Here is a 19,938-nt window from a genome sequence, read left to right as displayed (position 1 = left end):
GCAGGCATGGAGCGAGTTGTATCTCTGTATCACGTCTCGTCCCGAACCTGGTCAAACTACTGAGCGATCCAAATGCGGCTGTGAGAGACAATGCCCTGAGTACACTGGCCAATGTCTACAGGCATGTTGGAGAGAAGCTAAGGACAGATCTTATCAAGAAACAAAGCGTACCTCCTACCAAGTAAGTTGTTAAAATATAAATAATTTCAGATTTACACAATTTTCTTTTTGCCTTTATTGTACAATCTTACTACAACAATTACTACTACTACGTTCAGTAAAGGCCAAGGGTGTTTAGTAAAAACACAGAAATCACTTTTTTAATTTTGGTGCTGTTTAGATACTACTTTAGTACCTTCCTCTGGCAGAGGTACGCATTAAAGTACAACTTGTTATTTTGTTGTCAAAAATTCCAATTTTAAATTTCTGTACTTTACTTTCTTTCACACACTTTAATTTCTATTCAATTTCATTAGTGTGGACCCTAGTTCTCAGTATATAGGTTAATGATCTACTATAATCATTAAGATTTTATATCTTTATCGACCAAAAAAAAAAGAAAAAAAAAAGAAGGCACTGTTTGCAACGGTTCAGGCATTGACACTGCTCTCATCGCTGTAAGATAAAGGTCCTGGGTTCGAAGCCAGTGCCGCTGGACATTTTAATAGCATGCTTTTTTTTTCCTCCTTCTTTCTTCAAAAACCGGCACTCTGAAGGTTAATATAACCTTATAGTTGAAATACCATCGTTAAACAAATAATAATAATAAAATAAAATAATATAATAATAATTTAAAAAATAACAGCAATATATTTCTTTTACAGGATGCCAATTTTAATGGCAAAATTTGATGAAATCAAAACCGCTGGTGACTTTTTTCCCACAGCTACTGCATCTAATAGTGAGTTAACATTATTTATTTTATTTTTCTGCAATTCTGCAATCTTTTAATTACTTTTAATGCTTAGGTTTTAATATTTTTTATTGCCTATAAGGATCATTAATAAAATCAATTGAATTCTGAAAAGTTAAGTTATACATACCAATTTAAATTTGGCAGTTAAATTATAAACACATTTATTACAACAAATTTGGTGGTTTGTGATGTCGTAGACTGCACAATTGTGGGTTCAATTTCCATCATCGCCCTTGCTTTTTTCACACCCCCTTCCTCTTTACACTTATATCATCATTCTTGTCTCTCTGTCTGGCTAATATGGAAGACATAGAGCCATTTAAAAAAAAGGTTTGTTTTAAAAAATCCAACGGTTTTATGTTTAAAATGATAATGTAAATATAACTCCAACCTGTTTCTTTATATATATTTATAACTTTATATATATATAAAATGTTTAATTTAAAAACAGATACTTGATTATGCCAATTATGCACGTGCAAATGTTGTAGACCTTGTTTACAAAATATTTCATAAATAAAAACTTGAGATTGTGTATGCTCATAAAAAACAGGTTTGTTTTTATTGTGTTAATTCATTAAATACACATTAATTTTTCTNATATAATCTCTTGACTTCTGTTTAGATATTTATTATAAAAAAAGGCTCATAAATACAATATAATTCTTCTTCTATAATTTAATAACTTTTCAAAACAAACAGTTGTTGTAGTTTAATGCCAATTTTTGTATGATTTCTGTTAAGAGTTGAAATATTTCACAATAGATAAATTCAGTGTTATTCAATTATTTTTAGAAGAGTCAATAATCAATTGATGAAATATTACCCTATTTTATTGACTTCCCTCCATTATTCAGGCAATTTCATTATGTCAAACTTGTCAAAAGCTTTTGTCAGAAAAGATTTTCACAATGCTGTTTTCTTTTTTCTTTTTTTTCCATCGATCCATCATCCTCGTTCTCGGTGTTTTAAAGATTATTGTTGCCAAACACTAATAATAAAACACTGTCTTGTTTCTGTATTTAATCTTTGTTTTTGGTTAAATAGGTTTATGTTTAATATATTAAGATATAAATCGATTTAGTAAAAATAGCTTTTATAAAAGGTTTTAAACTTTTCACAATAGGTTTTGTTTTATTCTGATCTCTGAGAACAGTTGGAGAAGTTTCAATTGTGTTTTCCCCAAAAATTGGGCTAATTTGGTGTTTGCAAATAGCAGCACAAATGAAGAGATAAGGAGGCTAATCGTTCACCTACCATTAACCGTCTAAACAATTTTCCCCACCAATTTGCCCACCACCCCACACGATCGTATCTCCCCCACTTCCCTTAGGCCGTGCTCCCCTGTTCAAATTCAATTGTAAACTTCGACAAAACCAAGTCTTTTCAAATTTCAAGAGGATTTATATACCAAGAGATTAAAAATTTTACACAATTTTTTTAAAATTATCTGTAAACATGTAGTGATTATACCTACGCATGTGTCAATTGCCAAATGGGGTCTATTGACTGGGGAGAAGAAAACAAATGGATACAGCAATGGGACAACATTCTTAAATCGCTAGAACCAAGAGAATGTAAGAATATTTGTATATGAAATAATTATAAATTTTGTATTATATAATTTAGATATTGTGGGATGTGGTCATGATCTCTAAATAAATCATTAATTAACGGTCTCTACATATTACACATTAATTATATTACAGCAAATATCATTTTAGTATATGTATTTTCCCTCCTGAAATTTAAGAAAGCTAATCCTTGAATCTGTGTATTCATCACTACTCATGCATGATTTGAATTATGGTAATTAATGTATGAGTCCTTGAGGTAGTCATCGTGTTATTGTTAGACAAAGTCTCTTGTTTCCAAATTGTAAACATATTATATAATTAATAAAAAAAATTATCTAATGATTAGACGGTTTAACAATGGGTGTCATCATAGCAAAAAAACTATTTTATAAATTTTACCTAGTTAGTTATTTAACGTGCAAAATGTTAATTTTACAGTGTTTATAGCAAATAGCGGTTAAAATGCCATATATTTATTTACCCACAATTAATAGTGTTTGCTCTCCACACTAGATAATGTTTAATTTAAAAACAGATAACTTTATTATGCCAATTATGCACATGCAAATGTTGTAGACCTTGTTTACAAAATATTTCATAAAGTTATTCAGATATCGTGAGATGCGGTCGGGTGTGATGTAGGTTTCAGAAAAACATTTTCTTTATCGTGCCAACGTTTCGATCTTTTATTGAGATCATCTTCAGGGCCTGGGATTTACAAACAATGTTTACATTTAACAAATACATTTAGGATGTGGATAAGTGAATTTATACAATGCAAAATATATTTTATTATATATTATATTTTATATTTTGCATTGTATAAATTCACTTATCCACATCCTAAATGTATTTGTTAAATGTAAACATTGTTTGTAAATCCCAGGCCCTGAAGATGATCTCAATAAAAGATCGAAACGTTGGCACGATAAAGAAAATGTTTTTCTGAAACCTACATCACACCCGACCGCATCTCACGATATCTGAATAACTATCGATTAACGGTCACTAATCTCTACACATATTTCATAAATAAAAACGAGATTGTGTATGCTCATAAAAAAAAAACAGGTTTGTTTTTAGAGTGTGAATTCATTAAATACACATTAATTTTTCTTTTTTTCCAAAATATTGAGACCACATGTTATCCCAAATTTGTTGTGGAAGGGGGATTCTTGAGATAAAAAAAAGAAAAAGAACCATAAATTCCTCAGTCCTGCTTTTATGACCAATCTATCAATTCTTTGAACAGCAAATATTTGTGTTGCATTAGGAGAACCCATAAAACTTCATTAAACATCATTTGTTACTTATTTTTTCATTTTGTTGGCTATTTATTCAACACTAAACCTTGTGTTTTCTGTTTCAGATTTACTGGAGGAGGATGAAACTGATAGGCTCTCCGTAAGTAATTGGATTGTGCTTGATTGGATTTAGAATATAACTACATTTTAACCAAATTTAATACACTTTTTAATTTATTTTAGCATATTAAAAAAATTAAGTTTTTAACTAATATGTTTTTATTTTAGTTTTCAACAGCCCCCAAGAGACCGCCAAATAGTGGCTCGACCCTCAAGCGAAATGTTTCTAGTGTTTCTGCTAAATCTGTCACTCCAGGTATTTTGTTGGTAGTGTAAAAGTAATCGCCTAATTCTAATATAATTTTTGTTATTTTTTCAAAGCTGGTTCAAACACTGCTGCTGGTGCTGTTGATGAAGAGGGCTTCATTAGGGCATTTGAGGCTGTGCCCACGGTCCAAATATTTTCCTTGAGAGATTTGGAAGATAATCTGAACAAGATTAAACAAGTGATATCCGACACTGACCAGGACTGGAATAAAAGGGTCGATGCTGTAAGAAAAGAATTATTGTTTTTCTTCATAAACATAATTACAAATTATTGAACTAAATTTTCTAATTGTATTTTGTAGATTAAGAAAATCAGATCCTTACTCATTGCTGGAGCAAATAGTTATGACGAGTTTCTTGTGCATTTAAGACAATTAGATCAACCTTTCCAATTATCAGTAAAAGATTTAAGGTGAAATTATAATTAATTAATTACAAATACAACATATTTGAGAATATATGTCAATGTGGAAGTCCGAGGATTGTTTTTAATATTCTTCCATAATAGAATATAATTTAAGATTTAAAATTAAAAGCAGTGATTAAGTTTTTTTATGTTTTATCTTTTTTAGGTCTCAAGTCGTTAGAGAAGCTTGCGTTACAATTGCATTTATGTCTCAAGAGTTAGGAAATCGATTTGACATTTTTGCCGATAGCATGCTTCCAGTGCTGATCAACCTTATTCAAAATTCCGCCAAGGTAGTCATAATTTTTACTCATTGTTTAGTTTTATCTACCTCATCCCTGCATATTTTAGGTGGTTGCAAGTGCTGGTCAAGTGTGCATAGGATTTATTGTTAAAAACACACCATCTTCTCGTCTACTTCCTCACATATGTGCAGCGTCAAATCATAAGTCTAGAGAGATAAGAAGAGCTTCTATAAAGTATCTCCTTCAAATCATCTCATCCTGGCCGACGTCGCCATTGCATAAGCATTTAACTCAACTTCAAAATGCTCTAAGCTCTGCCATCACCGATGCCGACCAAGAAGTCAGACTTACAGCTAGGAAGTTAGTTCTCATTTTTGTTTGTAAAACATAAATTTTTATAATTTTATTGATTTTTTTTCTGCTTGATTTAGAGTTTATTGGGCATTCAAGGAACACTTTCCAGAGCAAGCAGATATTCTGCTTAATAACTTAGATGCTAATTATAAGAGAAGCTTGCATTCTGATATGTCGAACTCTTCGTCTTCAAATTCTCTCAATCAGCCAACACCTTCGTCAAAATCAAGACCTCCTCCAGGTATTACAGGTATTTAAATGGAAATACTTACATAAATGTGCTTATTATACATTATTTATTATGTATTGAGAACAAAGCAGCATAATTTAAAACAAATACACATAAAAATATATGGGAAAACACTTGTTTTATGTATTCAAGTTGTAGAAGTTATTAATAATTATTACATTGTAATGTTTGAAAAAAAAGTAATCAATTTGAGTTACCTTGCTTCATGAAATTAATTTGTATTATAGTTGCAAAAGAAAAAAAAAAAGAGCAAGGGTAAAATTTAAATTAAATAGCTATTTGTTCCAAATTACTCCTAAAAGCAAAAATTTGATTCTGTTCATCGCAACGCTGGCCGTTCAGGAGGAAGCATGGAGAATCTGACTGGGTCTGGTTACGGTAGGCGCAGCAGTGGCTCCAGCATCCCAGTTTTACATAAAGGAGAATCAACAGGTCTTTAAAAGAACCAAAACTGTGAAATTAAAAGCACATAACAAAATTACGAGCGCTAATTGAATTAATTTTTTTTCTCATGTTTTACCCAATTAATAAAACATTTTTCTTTATGCTTTGTCTAATGATCATTTTGGAAGGATTGGTCAAATATGTTTCAGTGATTAATTTTAAGGTATCTACTTTAAGATATCTGAAGTGTCAAGATTGTTTTCTTTAAATCAATTTTTTTTTGGAATGCCATTTAATCTTAATTTCTAAAAATAATTAACAAATTTAAAAAAATCTAATATTTAATTGTTGCTGATAATCTTAGTGTCTGCCATTTCTATCTCAAATATGATTTTGTATTAGTTTTAATTGATTGAGCATGCCAATCCTCTTAATTTCTGTTAATCTTAGCAGCATTATCCTTTATATTTACAAATCTTAGAGTCATTATCAAATTTATAAAGGCTATTAGTCAAATATGCAGTACATTGCTTAATTCTTGGATTGATGTGACTTAAAGGGTTATTCAAAAATAGTTCATGGGTGTGAGGAGAAAGTAATCACTTTACGCTAAAATAAATAAAGCAATTCTATCGATGTATATACATCTATTTTTTTAAAATTTCATAAGTAGCCATCTGTATGCGTAACGTGTTGACTTCACATTAAAATAAGTCCTGGTGCTGGATATTAGGTTTTTTTCTTACATAAATAAATCTAAATCTGTATTATTTGTATTTTTTACTTCAAAACTAATTTGTTATACGTATGAGATGCTATCTTTGGCAAATAGCATACATGTCTGACTATACATACTTTGCAAGAGGAGGAAATGACATTTATTGTAAACTTTGAGCCTCATAAAGCAGTTGGCATTGGTCCAAAACTGATAAATGTTAATAATAATAATAATTATAGCATAATAATAGTTATTAAAAATTTATAGACGAAAAACAAATATTTATATGACCTCATGTGTGGCACTCGACTTCCAGCATGATCTGAGGACGTGCGAATACTCTGTAATCAATATGTTAAAATAATATTGATAATAATTGTTAATTAATAGAATAAAACACCTGTTAAAAAAGTATTCATTAACAAAATAGATAAAATAATTTAGGATGGAAGAGTAATTTTAATTTATTCTGTTATGAATTAAAATTTATTTATCAGCCAATAAAGATTTTTTCTCTTTAATTTTAAATTGAGAAGTACAGTTTTCATTCTACAGATTGTAGAGAATTTATTAACCTATTTGTGTTCATTTTATTTTGACAATGTGGCAGTATAACATTTACGTTGGTGTATCAAGAGATTGTACCTACCTGGAATTAACTCCATTTCTTTCTTTTTTACAACTAAAGTGGTCTGTAAGTTTTGTTTAGAACTGAAATATCTGATCCTGGGGTCTCTTAGATATTACCCAGGGTGGTTCTATCGTTATTCTTTAATCCCTTTCTAAGATTCTTCTGTAATCATCTTCAATTGCAGTACTTGTGATTTAAAGACTTTTTGCCATTGTACACATCATACAGGTGGTTGTATCGAGTTCTTTTTTGCGAAGCGTCTTGGTTGGTTTTGGTCCTCTGGGCAATATTGGTGATTTGTCTCACCAATGTACTGTACATAAGACCAGGATTGGTTTGTTTATCGACAGATGTATTAAAAAATGTCTTTGTCAATTATGTGAAAAATAACGAGTAAATTGGAGGTAAACCTGGAGATGATCAGCAACATTTTCTCAATACATTTCAGCAAATAAATATATATAAAATATTTTATTTAAATGAATCAGCAAATTTGTTTTGCTTAAAACAAACAAACAAAAACTTTTTAATTTTTTAACTATTTTTAGATCTACTGAAAACTCAATTCCATCTTAAAATGTGTTTTATTATTTTTATAAGGAACAGGAATGTTGACCAGGAACAAAAAGACAGCGAAACTTTGTTTTATGTATTTATTTTTTGACCTTTCCTAGGTGCTTTGACTAATGTGTGACTTTAACTAGTAACACCATTAACAAAGCTTTTAATATTTATAAGATTGAGATGAATCACTGTATCAATCATTGTATACAAATACAAAACAATGATAATAAGAAAGCTAGAATAAAAACTAGACAATTTTCACTATTACTCTAAGTAATAAAAGAGCATAAGATGAAGCAATAAAAGATAGTTTAAACAATTATGCGGTTTCTTTAATTAAATCAATTTTAATAAGTTTAGACATATATTTGTGGTAATTTTAATATAAACATATATTTATTATATGTGCCCTGTATTTATTTCTGTATAATATTGCCTAATTATTAGCTCATATATTTAAACTTTATTTTATATAGAAACCCCAGTCAACAGAAGAGGTTTCTCCACGCCAAAACCAGTCTCGTTAAGGTCTAACTCAGCTGTGGACCTTCAAGCTGCACAAAGAGCAAAGGCGCGGGCACAGTATGCAGCGATGGCGAGGCAAAAAGTCGGATCGAATGCCAGTTTACGTAAGTTAACAATCTATTTTAAAAAAGTGTTAAAAATTACGAGTGCAGTTTTCTCTGGAATTACATATAAAATTTGCATTTTTTTTTAAACGGTTGACAATTATAAATCTTGTGCTTTGTACAAAAGCAAACTATGCTTGCACTTTGCAATTGGAACCAATGCACAAAAACGTACGGGAGATTACGATTGGGTTTAACAAGTTCTTGCTTACATGCTGCTTACTCTAGAGGATGGAGGTACTTTAAATAAAAAATATGTATATTCTGCATATTCAACTCCTTTCTTCCTACAGACTGTGTAGGATAGCCCTAATTCATACATTTTTCATTTGGAACACTTTGATATATACCAGCTTTATATTTTGTTTAAAAGTTTTTTTTTTCTCTTTCTTTTTCATTTTCCTCTCTATTAAGCTTGAACCTTCCTCAATTAATACTCTTCTTGAAGAATTAAAAATGTGTCAATAATAGTTTTTCATTTTTAGCTCGGCCAAAGAAAACAACGGATTCTGGACCAAGTTCTCTAGTCGGAGCTCCCTCCTCGTCATTATTTTCCCCAGAGCATTCCCGTCAAGGTAGAAAAACTACAAGGGTTTCTCAATCTCAGCGTAAGTCAATTATAATGAAAACTTGTAAAAGTTAATAAGAAAATAATAAGTAATTACATCTGAATTGAAAAATTCATAGTATTGTCTTTATTGTAAATACTTCATTCAATATATAGCCTGTACATAAACATAACTGTCAAAACCTCACCATCTGTCCTCACAACCCTTTTGTTATTAGTAGTTAGTAAGGTTGTTAGTAAGTAATTTGGAGAGCAGATTTCTAGTCAGATTGTTTGATTTGATGGTAAAAAAAAAACTTCCTAGCTTCGACATTATTAAGTGGTGTCGGTGGCTGCATCGACACGGTGTTTATCACTGTAAGGTAAAGGTCCCAAATTCAAATCCCTGCATTTGAACCCAACACACTTGCAAATGGGCCTTTTATTTATTTATTCCAAAACTACCCAGATGATTCATATAACCACTTAGTTAAAATACGCTCATTAAAAAAATTACTTAATTGAAAAAAGTCAGTATCTTTTAGTTATTTACATAACTCATAACATTTTTCACAAGTTTGTGGAACTGAACTTTGAAAATGTTTGACCAAAGTTGAAAACTTTTTTTAGTATTTGACCAAAGTTGACAATTTTTTTTTTTAAATTTTTAGCATCTTCAAGGTCTGGATCTCCTTCTTCAAGACTGAATTATGGCGGTTACGGGACAAATTCAGCCATAAATGACCGTAGCCGTCGTTCGCCATCATTTGGAGGTTCGAGGGAAACATCTCCAGGCCGGTCTGGTACCAGTCTTATGCACCATCATCCCCATCACCACCCACTCCTTCCCCCATTGTCCCTAAAAGGAAGGAGCAGTATGTCTGGGAGGAGCATGCTGCCAACTAGGCCGCCCATAATGTCACAAAGGGTCTTGCAGCAGTCACTCGAAGCAGAGTCAGCTCTAGCAGACGCTCTGGTTTGTTAATTTTCACTTTAAGAAAAAAAAATCTAAATAAATTCTTTCCTTCTGACTTGTTGTTTTTTATTCTTGTGTTACTTGTGTCTGTGTGAATGTAGACGTACGAACCAAGGGAGCTGAGCATGGTAACTTCGCCAAGGCGGATACGCGGGCTCGACGATCCATCTGACGACAGTGAAACTTCATCCGTTTGCTCGGAACGGTCCTTCGAATCATCACATCGCCGCACCTCTGATGTAACTACAATCATTATTCTTTCTTTACACTTTTAATCAGAAACACTTGCACATTTAAAAGTAAGTAGGAGAAGAAATCTTGTGTATACGGCAAAGTGATTTAACAATTATTCCTGGCCTATTTTGAGTTAAGGCATTCGTACTTAGCATGGTGCATTATGGGGATTATGTGTTCTTAGCAACCCCCTCCTCACAAATAAAAAAGTCATTAAAAAATAATGTTATAACATATAACGATCTTACAAGTAAACTTGAGGAAATTTAAATTTTCTCATGTTAAAGTAATTTTTTCTAAATTAGTAATATTTATTATACCACTTATTAGCCCTGAAAAAAATGACATGATAAAAATAATCCATAAAGGAATAAATAACAAATAAAAAATATTTATTTTACACATAATTACTAAATATTAAACAAACAAAAATAAATAGAGGAAATACAAAACAATGCTTGCGTCTGATCTTGCAGAAAAAATTAAATTACCTGGTGCTATGTATGGCAAAGCTTTATTTTATTTTTATTTTCTTGCCTGAATTTGCTGTTGAATGATTAATGCAATATAAAAAATTAACATCATCTAAATAACTAATTCCATGCAGTTTTCCATGTGATGCTAAATAGCCTGTTTTATTATTATTTGGCACAACTTACAAATTATTTGTTAATAATAAACAATTAAAACAAAAATCAATAAAAAAAATTTTAAATTTAAAATTGCCAGTTAGTTAATTTTATTATTATTGTTGTTGTTTTATTATGTTGTCTTCATAATACAGACTTATTGAGGACATTTTTTGCACTGGGATCGACTAGAAAATGATTTAAACAATCCACCTCCATTTTTTACATTAAAAATACTTAATTTATCAGATTTGAAACAATAAAGTTTGTGTATGGTTGTAATTATATAACTCATACAACATGTATAATTTATTCTCATTGTGGAGCTTTCAAAGCTCTGTTGTCAATCTTTCACGTGATATTGAAATGAAGCCGGTCAGAGTTTGAAAAGTACTACAATCTAAAATTTAATAAATGTATAAGATGTAAGAGCAATAATTATAACCCCACACTGAGGAAATAACCAACAAAAAGAGATAAATTATACTTATTATAAAATAAGTAGCTTTATCTGCCTGGTTTTGTCTGTCATTGAGTTGTCATCTTCAGTGGTTGTTATTTTGACCAAGTGAAGATGTCATTAGGAGTCAGTCGGATAAAACATAAGAGAATAACTTGGAGACATTAATGTTATTTTCTTTTAAGGGTGAAAATACATTGCTATTAAAACTAACTAACAATAAAATAGTAAATATTTAATAATGTGTCATGTTTAGTGACCGTTAGCCAATGATTAATTAGAGATCATGAGATGCGGTTTGGTGTGGCGTAGTTTTTAGAAAAACATTTTCTTTATCGTGCCAACGTTTCGATCTTTATTGAGATCATCTTCAGGGCCTGGGATTTATAAACATTGTTTAAATTTTACAAACACATGTAGGATGTGAAAAAAGCAACATACCTATGATTGCCCCAAAAAACCCAAACAAAATCCTACCCACCACTTTGAACACCAACACAATTTCGACTTCAACAATCCAAAAATATTGCACACAGAACAAAACAAACACAAACAACTTTTTAGAAATGGTTTACATCAGCAGGGATAAACACAGCATCAATTACAGTACAGACACATGTAAACTCAGTTGCAGCTAAGCTAATATCATTAATCAAATTCAATATCGATAACATACATCATCATCACATCACATAATGCAACGTATAAAAAATCATCACATTCCACACATCACATATTTCTACATAGTCTAATTCTTCGACAGTTTGGCTTTCCTTTCCCTAATTAGCCCTGTCTATATAATCCTGAAAAAATAATCAGGCCCGAACCATTCCCCATTTTTTCCTATTGTTGGCTCTGTTGGTTCCTTTCACATCAAAGAAGCTGACTCCTCGTATAAAAATGTCTTTCTATTCCCGACTTTTTTTTCCCTCCCCACCCCTTCAAAATCCCCAACGTATATAAACACCAATATATCACTCGCACTGTCAACGAGACAGACAAGAATGACACATTTACTCGGAAAACAAACACTTTAAGTGAGCACAAATACTTTGATTGAATCTAAAATTTTCTAGCATTGTATAAATTCATTTTTTTATCTAAAATTTTCTTGCATTGAATAAATTCATTTTTTTTATCTAAAATTTTCTAGCATTGTATAAATTAATTTTTTCACATCCTACATGTATTTGTAAAATTTAAACAGTGTTTATAAATCCCAGGCCCTGAAGATGATCTCAATAAAGATCCAAACATTGGCACAATAAAGAAAATGTTTTTCCTAAAACCTGCGTCAACCAGACTGCATCTCACCATCTCCAAATAATCATTGTTTAATAAGTACTTATTATTATTCTTTCATACCTTCTTGTATTTCTGTTAACTCTCACTAGATTCTTTTTAATGTTGTGGTGTAAAATGCGGCGTCTATTATCTATTTTATTAGTTGAAAGTGAGCCCTTAATGCACGTTTCTTCTTGAATGTTTTTATTTTTTTTAAAGACAAAAACTCTTGAATGTAATTAAAATATTAGTTTTTTTAAAGTATTGTTTTGTAAAATTGCCTGCATACTCGCTCTTAAAATATGTGTGTGCTTTTTCATTTGTGTGCAGTCGTTTTCATGGAGTGGCTCTCAGTCGAGACTTTACAGGGAACCTTGTGAGCTTGGAATCAAGGTTTGTTGACTTATTCTAAAATAATTAGTATAACACATAATTATTTTAATTAATTAGCAGTAGAGTATGATTATCTAATATCAACACTTCATTTGTATTGAATCTTTCTTTTTCAAATTTTATTTTTCAGTTTCAGAATTTTGAAAATAGTAATTTTTTTAACTTTTAACTTCGGTAACTTTTTCTGAATTATAATTTTAAAAAAGTAATATATAATTATTGATTTAGGAAATAATGCAAGCATTTGATTCCACACATTGGAGCGATCGTAAAGAAGGTCTTGTTTCCCTCTCTGTATATCTTCAAGATGGCAACACATTGTCACCCCATCAGCTTACAAGGATAACAGAACATTTTACAAAAATGCTAAGTGATTCTCATACAAAGGTAGGTGCAATTTGTAAATATTTCTGTTTTAAAGGAACTAATTCACTTGTTTTATTTAGGTCTTTGGACTGTTCCTTGATACCGTTAACGATTTGATCAAGACACATTCATCTGATTTAAGACCTTGGCTTTACGTACTTTTGACCAGGCTATTTAACAAACTCGGCTCCGATTTGCTAACATCGATTCAGGGTAAGATTGCCAGGACATTAGATACGGTCAGGGATTCATTTGGGGCTGAGGCTGTCCTCCATTGGGCGCTGAGGTTTTTAGTCGATCCGACACAAACTCCTAATACAAGGGTGAAACTGGCCGTACTTCAGTTCCTGGCCAAAACAGCACCGAATGCTGATCCGATGGCAGCATTCCCAGTACCATCAGGAGGGTCCAGTCGTGACATTACAACTGCCGCTCTGACAAAACTAATCGGTAGGGCAGTTTTTACCACCATATTACGTTCACATCATTCTGATAAATTTAATAAAATTTTCAGGTTGGACAATGGGGGACAGTATAAAACAAGGCAGTGAACTGAGGAGAGCATCACAAGAAGCCATTCTTGCTTTGTTCAATCTGAATCCATCTCAAGTCACACTACGGTTTACTGAACTTCCAAAGGAGTACCAGGTAAGAATTCGGTATAAAACAAGCAGATAAAATAGACAAAACAAAACTTTACTTGCAGGAAGCAGCAGCCAGTCTAATACAGTGTAGAGTTAGGAAACCAGTATCGAACAGTGAATCCACACCAGTTTCATCGAAATCAGAAACTCCTTTAAGCCCAGATCAAGTTTATAGGTCTTTAAGGAGGACAACGGCTGAAATCCAGTCTTACTCTTATGATGGCAAAGTAACTGATACAGCATCCCATGACAGTGGTATCAGCCAGATGTCACTTAATGAGAAACAAGATGTCGACCTCATTACAAATTGGGTAAATTCTTCTGTTTTTATCATATGATTGAACTAATTTTTAATATTACAAAAAAAATCAAAACAATTATAATCTTAATCCTGCTTTGGGGGAGTATAAAAAAATTACAGAAGTGATAGAACTTAGTTCTCCCCATTTTGTTTTTCATTTTTTCCCTTTAAATCATGACAAAAGAGATTTAAAACATTGAAAGTTACCTTAATATCACCACATTTTATTGATAATGATATACCATCATAGGAACAATTAGAATGAAAAATATAAAGATAAGCATTTATAATATAAAAAACTAGCTAATATGACTGTTTACATACTTATTTAAACAAATAACATAAATTTCGCAGTATTCAATTTTTATTGATTTGTCATCCAACCTTCAATTTTCTACATTTCCTTCACGTTTGTTTTGTTTCCTTTTTTTATTACCACTAAATACATTATTCCAAAACATCCATTATCTCATTATTCTTCTTATGTCTTGCATTTTTTTAATCTACACATTTTTGCTTTATTGACATCAAAGTGTGTATTGTATCATTAAACAGATCCGTAGTGTTAAAAGGCAAAAATGTGTTAAACCAGTACATATCCTGGCCCAGTTCACACAAAATTAATTGAAATGAGAGATCGGTATCGAGGAGACCAATGTAATGTAGGGACAGTTACGGTCATTCAGACTGGGGGACTAACAGGCGACTGGTATGAGATAACAATTTTTAGTCACTTGAGATGTTCAGTCAGATGATTCTTTTTCTGTAGGAAGGTAACATCGTGCAGCATGGTATCATTCACACAGGTTGTCCGACTCTTGTTTTCACATGCCTTCTTTGAAACGTTAAAAAAATGTATAGAAGTAACATTTTTGATCACAACAAACGAATTTCATTAGTTCATACATACCCCACGCTTTGGAACAACAGTGACTACCATTATGCGGATAAAGTTAAAAAGAAAATGTGGGCGAACCCACACTACTTTTACTTGTTTTTCATTTAATTAAATGCCAAAGAGCTACAGCTTCTAACTCTTTCATTATAAAAATATATCAGAATCAAACATCAAGATCTTTAAGTCACTTGGGAGAGGATCGAGAAGAGATGGAGGGGAGGTGACTGAATCTTGTCGCCAGGAGAGTCACCTGGATACTTTTTCTATCTCATACTGGTCTCTCATACCGATCGTGAACTGGGCTAGCTCTGATGGGGCCTGGTAAAGGTTTTATAATATTTTTTATGGCAGTTTTATTAGTTTTATGGCACAAGGCAGAGGAATTGCTTATCCATAGTGTATCATCACCTTTTGTGATGAAAAAAGTATAATCAGTGTCAGCATTTTCTACATGTATGTTTGCTTTATCTATTTCATCTTCACTGATAGCTCCAATTCGCTGCCATGACTATCTTGCATTATTCTGTTTAGTCTCATCTGTATAATCGAATAAATTGAAGATTGGAATCATGTACGTTGTCTAATGAAGTAGTATGAAGTGTCTTTTTTTTCTACCAATATTTTTTTATATATATATTTTTTTTATTAAGCCTTCCTCAGGGCTAAAGGAAGGCTTAATAAAAAGCAGAAGCTTGGCAAAAAAACAAAAAAAAAAAACTACTATTTCATTTTGGACAACATACTGATCTGAAACATCGCTGCTCAATAATTCTGTGTGATGTAAAATCTAAGAAATTATCATCAGATTCATCCAAAAGTTGTCAGAGGACCTCCAAGATTGTTTTAGATTTGTTTTACTAATTTTCAGACTTAAAAAGTAAAAACGATAATTTACAAAATTTAAATAAAACTAAAATCTTAGATATAACCAAAGAAAGATTATTATGATCACCTAAATCAAAATATTTAATTATTATACTTTTAGGAGGTGCCAGCAGTACTCAGTTCTAAAAACACAAGTTTCTTCTTTAACGACTCCATAGCACTAAGATTAAGAAAAGTAAAAAATAGCACAAGGCACTCCTAGTTCTTGAAAACGTAATGAATGAGTAGTAACAACAATTGGCACAATCAGTACAAGAATTCAAACTAAAACTACAATAAAATAGAAATTACAGTACACACTACTGCCCACTGCAGGGTTTTTACTTTTTTCATGATAGTATTTTTAAGTTGAAAGTAAAACTGTTTATTTGTAAAAGCTTTTACTTGAATTAGGATTTTTTCCAGACTACATCTTTATCATTATCATCACCAACAAAAGCGCAGAAAGACTGTAATGGAATAGACAGCACTGATTCAAATAGCCTAGGCAATGGTTTTTCAATGAACGGTAAGTCATATTTTTGAATAATTATAAACAGAACAATTCTTTGTTAGCCTAGCAAATATATCCAATTTCTGAACCCTTCTTAACAGGCACCTCTCTACAATGACCACTTCTCTTAACGGACAATGTTTGCATTCCCTGGCAAAAAAGATAGGATTTCTATATATTTTAAATCCCTCTATACTTGTCATATACACTGCATTAGTCCCCGTCAGAATAATTCACTCATCTAGAATGGATGTAAACAGTAAAAATATATTAAATGTCCATATGAAAAAATACTTGTCATTTAATTTTTTTTTTTAAGTTAGGTAAGTTAACTTCAAAGGCTCAGTAAGTAAAAATAGACCAGCAGGCAGCTGTTAGCAAATTTTGCGTACTTCTTCTCTTTGCCCTTTTCAGTTTTTTTATTTTTATTTTAGTTTCTTGCAGGTTATATTCCTCCTCACATCTTGCTCTGTGTTCATTTACACATGTATTGGTAATCCATTTTTGGTAATTAAATTTAATACATAGGTAATTTTTAAAAGCTTCTCTCGTGTTTTTGGAGGGCTAAATTTTTCAGACATTTGACAACTTTTTTCTCCCTGTTTTTCTCAAAACCATTTTGTCTTATATGTTCTGTTTTTTCTTCAAAATCTTCTCTTTTTTAAACCACAGTTTCTAATATGTACTTGAAAATACAGTTAACTTAAAAAAATAAGTATCCATTAAATTCTTTTATGCTTAGACGGTGGAAGTACAATGGACGGAGATCTTCTTGGGAAAACATTGGACACTTTAGACAGTTTGGCCGGTGAAGAAAAAAAGCTCGCTGTTTCTCTAGTCGCCACACTGGTGAAGGAATCCGATCCTGTTGTAATTTCACATCATTTCAAGTAAGTTTGTTCTGAGTTTTCATGTTGAACGATATCTTTCATCGTGTCAATATTGTCAGGAGGGTGTTGAGGGTCATCTTACCATTGATCGATGCAGGCGACGTCGAGTCGAGGCAAACAGCTCTGCTGGCCCTTTCGGAGATGCTGAAAAAGAAAACCCTCGGACCAATGTTCCAGTCATACTCAGAACTCCTAATTCTTAACATAATTAGAGCATACAGTGACACAAATAGAGATGTGAGCGAATTTTCTGTTTTCCTCTTTTCTAAATTGTTCAGGTTATATATTTTATTTTATTGTTTTAGATTGCAAAACATGCAGAGCCTTGTATCGAAGAAATGGCAAATGCATTAAAGCCAGATTTGGTTATGAAGGTATTTATATTTATATTACAATGTGCACATGCTTTTCCAGTGTATTAAATTGACTGCAGTTGTCGACTCGTTCTATCCTGATTATGTGGATGTTGATGTTGACTTGGTTGCTGCATTTTTAAGGGGGGTCAACCAATTCTCAGATTCTTTTTCCCAAACATGATTGGGCTCAATTTATTCACGTCTTTCTTGTGAGCATTTTGATATATTTTTTAATAATGCATATTACTACATTTTAGTTGTTCAACGTTAATAAACTGATAATGCATTTCAAAAAAATTGCCTGTTTAGTTTACATTTGATTTTCTACTTTTTGAGTGCCCTTTTTGTAATGTTGTTTTGTTTAAGCCACACTGACTGCCGATGTTGAGACATTTCCGCCTGATAGAAGGGTCCCTGTTATATTTAGATTTATCAATTCATAAAAGCCATTCTGTTCTGTGTAGACCATTTAGTTGTTAAATTGAGCACGTCCTGTGCCCAAAATTGCAAATCCTTTATACCATCGACAAAAATATAGTTTAATAAATAAATACAAAATTAAAATTGTTGGTCTCAATTTTCAAAAATTTAATTCCGATGCATAAAATTGCAAAAGTTTTACACCAAATGATGCAGAAAAAAATTCTAGTTTAATAAAAAAAAGGTTATTAATGCCAGATTTGATCGACTGCCTTAAACCATTAAATCAATTTAGCACAGAGTTCACACAAAGCCGGTCAGACCTTCATTTAAAATTGTTAGTTCTAATTTTATTTTTAAGCATGCATTTATTATTATCGAACTTAAGCGTCATACAAAAAAGTTGAAATTTTGTGCAATCACAAGTGTTGATACAAACAATCAAATTATGTAAAAAGGGAAGAACCCTTGGAAATTTCTTGATAAACATTTTGTGTAATCATTTGTTTATAAGAGAAACCACATTTTATTTTTTAAGAAACATAATGTATGGTGTGAAAGATTATATTGTTCACCTAGTTGCAATTTTAGGTGTTGATACCTCTGATGAGTGTCGAATCATTTCCTCACAATCTGTCGGTCATCAAAGCATTAACCAAGGTAGTTGAAGCCCATCCGAAACAACAGTTCCTCCCTTTTCTCTCCGACCTGATGCCCGGCCTGATACAGGTAACATTTTTTAAATATATATATTTTTTAAATATGATTAATCTAATCTTTCTACCAGGCTTACGGCCACGAGGAGAGCCTTGTGAGAAAATCGGCTGTTTTTTGCATGGTCGCACTCCATGACAAACTAGGAGACGGTTGTTTACGCCCATACCTCTCCACCCTGTCTGCGTCAAAGCTTAAACTCCTAGATTTGTACATAAACAAGAAACATCCATCTGGACCTAATTCGCCCAAATCCTCATCGTCTTCAACCTCGTCGACACCTAACAATACGGCTACAGCAGCGACGGCAGCCCATGTATGATCAACAACGAACATCCACCGACATAGACTTTATCATCCATTTATGGATTCGCTATTTAACCATAAAAAAAAACAAGCCTGCGATTAACAAAGTGAAATAACACTTCGAGTCAAAATATTATTTAAAACTTAAAAAAAAATTTTTTAAACACAAAAAACTTGATATGTATAATGGCTTACTTGGTTTTTAATGCTTTTTCTAGTTCATTAAATGGAAAGAGACAATGAAACAATTTAAGATTTGCTTGCTTAACGAAGCAATCAAACAAAGTTAATGTTTTGCATTAGGTGTAAATTTTATTAATTTATATTTTTATTTTACTATTAATAATGCTTCTGTTATATGTATGTAATAATTGTCTTCTTGATAAACTTATTCATTACAATAAACCAGCTCTTTTGTCTCAAATTATGTACTTGCTAAGTTTTTTTTATTTTTAATTTACATAATAATAATAACTGAATTAATAAATAAACAGAAATTCAAAAAATGGAAATGGTATAAAAATGTTTATATATATATATATTAAGGACATTAATAAAAACATCATTTGTATAAAATTGTAAAAACGAAAAACTATGTATAATTTCCGATTGGAGGTTAAACAAAATTTATTTACACTACTTCACTTTCATCAAATTAAACAGTAAAAATATATATATAAATAAAAGTAAAACTGTTACCTTCATTATAATTTTACAAATAACATTGGCCAGGCTTGCTAAGTCTAAATGTAATAATGCAGTGTAATTTCTATTTGCGTTAATAAAACTATTAAACTTAAACACATTTATTTTCGTGAAATTTCCTCTTATGGTAAC

General features: G+C 31.5%; 1 protein-coding gene across 7 annotated transcripts in view; it reads left to right on the top strand.

Moving 5' to 3' along the window:
- Positions 1-19,902, top strand: part of LOC106672219 (CLIP-associating protein 1-A) — a 28,290-nt gene extending 8,388 nt beyond the window's left edge. Inside the window, exons 4-28 of one of the 7 annotated variants that reach the window (XM_014403460.2) lie at positions 5-181; positions 825-901; positions 3,863-3,897; positions 4,026-4,113; positions 4,179-4,348; positions 4,427-4,536; positions 4,697-4,823; positions 4,882-5,135; positions 5,207-5,370; positions 5,722-5,811; positions 8,153-8,305; positions 8,791-8,913; positions 9,524-9,828; positions 9,930-10,067; positions 12,766-12,828; positions 13,057-13,215; positions 13,275-13,644; positions 13,709-13,842; positions 13,901-14,149; positions 16,328-16,430; positions 17,158-17,305; positions 17,365-17,542; positions 17,611-17,679; positions 18,673-18,810; positions 18,869-19,902. In XM_014403460.2, the coding sequence (XP_014258946.1) occupies positions 5-181; positions 825-901; positions 3,863-3,897; positions 4,026-4,113; positions 4,179-4,348; positions 4,427-4,536; positions 4,697-4,823; positions 4,882-5,135; positions 5,207-5,370; positions 5,722-5,811; positions 8,153-8,305; positions 8,791-8,913; positions 9,524-9,828; positions 9,930-10,067; positions 12,766-12,828; positions 13,057-13,215; positions 13,275-13,644; positions 13,709-13,842; positions 13,901-14,149; positions 16,328-16,430; positions 17,158-17,305; positions 17,365-17,542; positions 17,611-17,679; positions 18,673-18,810; positions 18,869-19,117 (3,871 nt within the window). In that variant the 3' untranslated portion in view covers positions 19,118-19,902. Of the gene's footprint in view, positions 1-4; positions 182-824; positions 902-2,335; positions 2,494-3,862; positions 3,898-4,025; positions 4,114-4,178; positions 4,349-4,426; positions 4,537-4,696; positions 4,824-4,881; positions 5,136-5,206; positions 5,380-5,721; positions 5,812-8,152; positions 8,306-8,790; positions 8,914-9,523; positions 9,829-9,929; positions 10,068-12,765; positions 12,829-13,056; positions 13,216-13,274; positions 13,645-13,708; positions 13,843-13,900; positions 14,150-16,327; positions 16,431-17,157; positions 17,306-17,364; positions 17,543-17,610; positions 17,680-18,660; positions 18,811-18,868 lie in introns of those variants that run through there. The other 6 variants (XM_014403459.2, XM_014403461.2, XM_014403463.2 and 3 more) reach the window with 6 other exon arrangements.
- The last annotated feature ends 36 nt before the right edge of the window (positions 19,903-19,938 follow it).

This window comes from Cimex lectularius, unplaced genomic scaffold, assembly GCF_000648675.2.
Source record: "Cimex lectularius strain Harlan isolate CLEC.00 unplaced genomic scaffold, Clec_2.1 scaffold17, whole genome shotgun sequence".
Taxonomy (NCBI): Eukaryota; Metazoa; Arthropoda; class Insecta; order Hemiptera; family Cimicidae; genus Cimex; species Cimex lectularius.
Note: the sequence above shows the minus strand (reverse complement) of the source record. Positions and strands in the feature narration are given on the sequence as shown.